Source organism: Tachysurus vachellii, chromosome 12 (assembly GCF_030014155.1).
Source record: "Tachysurus vachellii isolate PV-2020 chromosome 12, HZAU_Pvac_v1, whole genome shotgun sequence".
Taxonomy (NCBI): domain Eukaryota; kingdom Metazoa; phylum Chordata; class Actinopteri; order Siluriformes; family Bagridae; genus Tachysurus; species Tachysurus vachellii.
In genome coordinates this window covers 2371986-2376985 of record NC_083471.1, presented here as the reverse complement: position 1 = coordinate 2376985, position 5000 = coordinate 2371986, and the positions used below count along the sequence as shown (strand labels likewise).

Sequence of the window (5000 nt, the reverse complement as noted above, 5' to 3'; positions counted from 1 at the left end):
AAGCATCCTGGACTCTGATTGGCCAGAATGACAGGTTGTCGATTACTCGATTACTTTTGTATAACAGCGGCTCAGACGGTGACGCAGCCGCAGGTCACGGGTTTCATACTGACGCACTTTAACGTTAATGTATCATCATTTACATATGGAAGGAGTCTCAAGTGTCAGCGCTTCGTAACCGTCAGGTTTTCACGCTCGGCTTTACTGAGTCTTTAAGACCTTTACTGAGGAGGGGGGTGAGGGAAAGACGGTTTATAGCTGCTAGAACCAACAATTGTGATCGTCAGAGAGTCGCTGTGTTTAGAAGTGGAATAAAACACTGCACTTTAACACTGTTATAGGAAAACAATCAAATTCCTTACACGGAATGCCGGAGAACGGAATCGTGGGATAGCATTTTTTTTCTGAGAAAAAAACAAAAAAAGGGACACATGGAATGCTGCTATAAAATCTGTCCAAAGCTGATGACTCGGTGTTTATTACACCACAAAAAAAGGATGCTACAGTGCTACGGTGTAACTTTTATAATTTATTTATTCGTAACTCGCTGCTTTAGAGATTTTCTTCTTGATCGTGCAAATTCCAGTATATCTGTGTAATGAAAAGCTCAGAGATTGTTACTGAGTGTTTCTTACTGAAATAAATCATATTGGCACTTTAAATAGCTATAAAAAAGAAAAGGCCTATTTTATTTCTCTATTCTCACATGATGACGTCCTGAAAATGTCTCCGCCTTCAGTAAGAGACTGGACCTCTGGACCTTCTGAGGGTCTAATCAGAGGTTGGAATGCACTCTGGATGTCCACACACACATTCACACTCCCTTTCACATCCAGAATAGAACTTAAACAATCCACCCGCTGACGTGTTATTTGGAGGTGAGGAGAAACCGGAGAACCTTGAAGAAGAGAAGAGAGTAACCCGAGCTCAGGGTGGAACTCTGGGACTGTCTGGAATAAAGCTGTTACGTAACAAATCGTTCAACTGATTAATAAATCATGATAAAAAATAAAAAACAAAAAAATCTGCCATCTGTGCACGTGACACGTCCTCTCACACCCGCGCGTGAACGTTAACGACAGCGGACGTTGAAAGTCTTCACATTTGATCACGTTTCCTCATAGTGGAGCTCTGTGAAGCATCTCCACCATCTTATAAGATACGAGGTTTATTTTCATCTTTATTCTTTACTTTTATTCACAATCAAACGTTAAGATCAGACTGTATCTTGTTGTACTGTATGATGTCTGTTATGGTTCTTCTTTCTGTGAAAGATCAGCACATTTCAGTGGATCGTCGTCTTCTCGGGTCCAGCTGCTGGTTTTCTCAGTTTTACTGCTTCTGACTTTCTTTCTACTCAGTAAAATAAACAGATTTGAACCTGAATTAGTTCTGTCATGTGTGAGATGCGTGTGCTCAGATTGGACTCTGCCTCAGGTGAAAGGTGCTGTGGATGACAGGCGAGAGATAAACGATGACAAACGACTCGCACTTTAATATTCGTCACAATATAGAGGTTTCTTAATAATAAAATAGTGCTATATTTATTACAATAATAAGAGGATATTATCCTCATATATGAGGATTTTTATCCTGATTTTGATGGTAGGATTATCAAAATAATTTTAAATAAAACTTTAAAAGGTTTCTTATCTACTTTGCTATCTAAGATTTTTGTGTAAAAATGCAAATAAAGTAAATGAAAGAAAAAAGAAATAAGATAAAGTGGGATTTCTCTGTGCGTAAATAATAAAGTGTGAAAGTAGGCCAGTTCGAGTCCAGAAATATCTGAGTCGACTCAGATTCCAATTCCAGGCATTGGTGAATCGTAAGAGTCGATTCTTTGTTGAAGGAGTTGATTCTTGTTTTCTTTTGTTCCTTTACCTCTAACTGAGGCCCTTTATAAATAAAGTACACAATGTGTGTGTGTGTGTGTGTGTGTGTGTGTGTGTGTGTGTGAATCGACTCACTATTGTTGCTCCAATCATCTTTCATCTGAGAACTTCTGAGAGCTGCATCAGTTGCACAAGGTATCAAAGAGTCGACTCCTCTAAACCGGGCTATTCGATTCTTAAGCTTCGGAATGGAGTCTTTAAATGCTATGCCTGGTTTCAAAGAACTGACTCCTTTTAAGAATCGAATCCTAGGCACAATGTCACTGCTCCCGGTGCAACAAGTCGCGCGAGAGCTTTGAGGAGGAGTTTACAAAACCGGCGCCGGTGATTGGGGGCTCGCGCACGAACCGTGTCGTTGTCCTACTGGAAAAGCGTGCACCTGTTGTGGATCTGCAGCCATGGACCGTCTACTGGTAGGGAATGTGTGTGTGTGTGTGTGTGTGTGTGTGTGTGTGTGTGTGTGTGTGTGTGTGTGTGTGTGAGTCTGTGTGTGTGTTTGTGTGTGTGTGTGTGTGTGAGTGTGTGTGTGTGTGTGTGTGTGTGTGTGTTTTTGTGTGTGTGAGTGTGTGTGTTTGTGTGTGTGTGTGTGTGTGTGAGTGTGTGTGTGTGTGTGTGTGTGTGTGTTTTTGTGTGTGTGAGTGTGTGTGTTTGTGTGTGTGTGTGTGTGTGTGTGTGAGTGTGTGTGTGTGTGTGTGTGTTTTTGTGAGTGTGTGTGTTTGTGTGTGTGTGTGAGTGTGTGTGTGTGTGTTCTGGATATAAAAGTAACACTTGTTTTGTAACTCTAAGCTCATTATAAGTCTCTCTATAAAACACAACAAACGAAATACTAGAGCACCAAAATATTGTGATAAACAAATAGGTCGCATTTCTATAATACTGCATTTGTTTTTTTTTTTTTGTTTGTTTGGAAAAAAAAATCCAAAACATTCCCGAAAATTCCCAAGATGGAGACTTGAGAAGTGATAAAAGATCTAATGAACCGTTTGTTGGTGAAAATTTTACTCCTCTTGATTTTTATTTATCTGCTTTATTCAGTTAAGGAAAGTAAACACATGAAGGTGAATCAGCTAACAACCTGAACACAACAAAGAAGGGTTTAGTTCATGTCTATGAAAGGAACAGAAAAATAAAGGAAACAAACAAATAAACAAAATAACATTGAAATCAGAAATGATTACAATATTGATATTACATTGTCGTATCACCCAGTTCACGTGTAGCGTTCAAACACTCTTCAAATAAAAGCTGCCTGAAGAACCAAAGCGGGGTTTCACGGTGATGCTGTAGAAGAACTGTTTTTGGTTCCCCGGAGAACCTTTCAGTAAATGGTTTCAACGAGAAAGAACCTTCTGTGCAGTTCCATGGTTGTTAAAGGTTCTTCACAGAACCGTACATCCTGACCAGGAACCAGTTTGAGAGTGAAGCTGTACATGTTTCTTACCTTCTGCATAGGAACAGTTTTGTGATGAGACTCATCTGATATTCTGTCCTATCCTCATCTGATTGCTGTAAGATTCAGGTGTTAAAGGCCTCCGTAAAAACTTGCCTATTTACATAAACACTACTTACATAAACACGTATTTGTTACTTCGGTTTAATGGCTGAGATCCTGAGTCACCTGGACCTCGCGTCCTGATCCGTTATGTCCGCCGTACCTTCCAGAGAGCAAGAAACTCAAAACCAGCGCCTGAAAACATCTGCGATGTTCTGGAGGAGAGAAGGCGGGGTAGTGATATAGGCCACGCCCTCAGGACTTTTAGCCCTCAGCCGTATCATGGGGCCACGCCTCTGACTGTGAGCGACCTGAACAGGATGGTGCAGGACTCACAGTATCTACGCTACGTCATATCCGAGGTGAGATTCTCCCCGCTGTCCGCTACTCTGTTTACTGCTGTATGTAACGATAACTTCAATCAGCAGGTTATCGTTTCCAGACCAACGTTACAGCATTGCAGGTTTTATTCCTTTTACACCACACACAGAAACTGTGCTACACAGAACCTGAAATGGTTTATACACGGAGCCCCAAAACGATTCTTTATATAGATTCTCCATTTAGGACTTTCTTCAAAAACACCAACACTGTGTTAAGTAAATCGTCTGCAGTTCTGATAAACAGCGAAAACTTTTCCCTCTTACTGAGGTTTCATCATTTCACCTTTTCACCTATTTAATAAATTCTTCGATCTTGTTATTTTGTAAAATACATCATTCGTAAACTTTCTAGATTTAAATGGTCAAAAGTATTGGCACCCATTTCGCATTCAGAGAATTAAAGAACAGAAAAGCTTCCACACTCTCCAAGGCTACTACATAGAACTATTATTTTTTGGGGTTTTTTTGGTTCACGGCCAAAATTTTTGGCCAGCATGAAAAAGAGTTAAAGAAAGAACCATCATTAACGTTTTTTTCCTCAACGAATAAAAGATGATGTTTCTTAGATTTGTAAACATCGTAAGGTCTTGGGATTAAAATCAAGGTAACCAGGTCACATGACAAACCTTTTTAGAGCATAGAGATTAATTGTGTGTAAAATTTTACCTAGATATTGAACCTGAAGTTTTCCGCACGCAGATATCAGTGGAGTCGGGAGAGCCGCTCGAGGGCGTGAAGGAGGAAGCCGTCAGCATCTTAGAGGAGATGAGTCAGAACCTGCAGCTGAGCTTCATCCGCCTCATGGGTTTTGCTCTCACAAAAGTCTTCAAGAGGCTCTTCAGCTCCATCCGGGTGAACGAGGACGGACTTGCGCGGGTTAGACACGCTCGCATCGCGGGCGTCGCCCATCTGTATTAACTTCCGTTGTCCATTTTTAGGGTTTTTACCTCTACACACTAGCAGCACTGCAGGAAGGAAGAGCACACAAACATAGCAGATATCCTTTCCTTGGAGATTCTTTACAAAGCTAGGTGTTGTCTGTCCATATTGCTAAAAGTAGTTAAAATCACATGATATTATTATTTTTTTTTAAGCTATCAGAGGCATTTTTTTAGCTACAGATAATTCATCAAACGTTCTTTCTGTTTCTTGCTAATTGAATAAAACTAACTACAGTTTTAGCTCATTACTAGTTATAACAATTGATGAACAGCTACAAGTCACCGTCTT

General features: G+C 40.4%; 2 protein-coding genes across 4 annotated transcripts in view; both read left to right on the top strand.

Moving 5' to 3' along the window:
• The window catches only part of lpin1b (lipin 1b), a 22355-nt gene extending 20969 nt beyond the window's left edge, over positions 1-1386 (top strand). For all 3 annotated transcript variants that reach the window (XM_060882626.1, XM_060882627.1, XM_060882629.1), the window contains one exon: positions 1-1386. This exon is cut by the window's left edge and continues 290 nt beyond it. The gene's annotated coding sequence lies outside the window, so the exon portion shown is untranslated.
• Positions 1387-2168: 782 nt separating this feature from the next.
• The window catches only part of gnpat2 (glyceronephosphate O-acyltransferase 2), an 11239-nt gene continuing 8407 nt past the window's right edge, over positions 2169-5000 (top strand). The window contains exons 1-3 of the mRNA XM_060882630.1: positions 2169-2308; positions 3558-3749; positions 4470-4646. Of these exons, the coding sequence (XP_060738613.1) occupies positions 2294-2308; positions 3558-3749; positions 4470-4646 (384 nt within the window). The 5' untranslated portion in view covers positions 2169-2293. The remainder of the gene's footprint in view (positions 2309-3557; positions 3750-4469; positions 4647-5000) is intronic.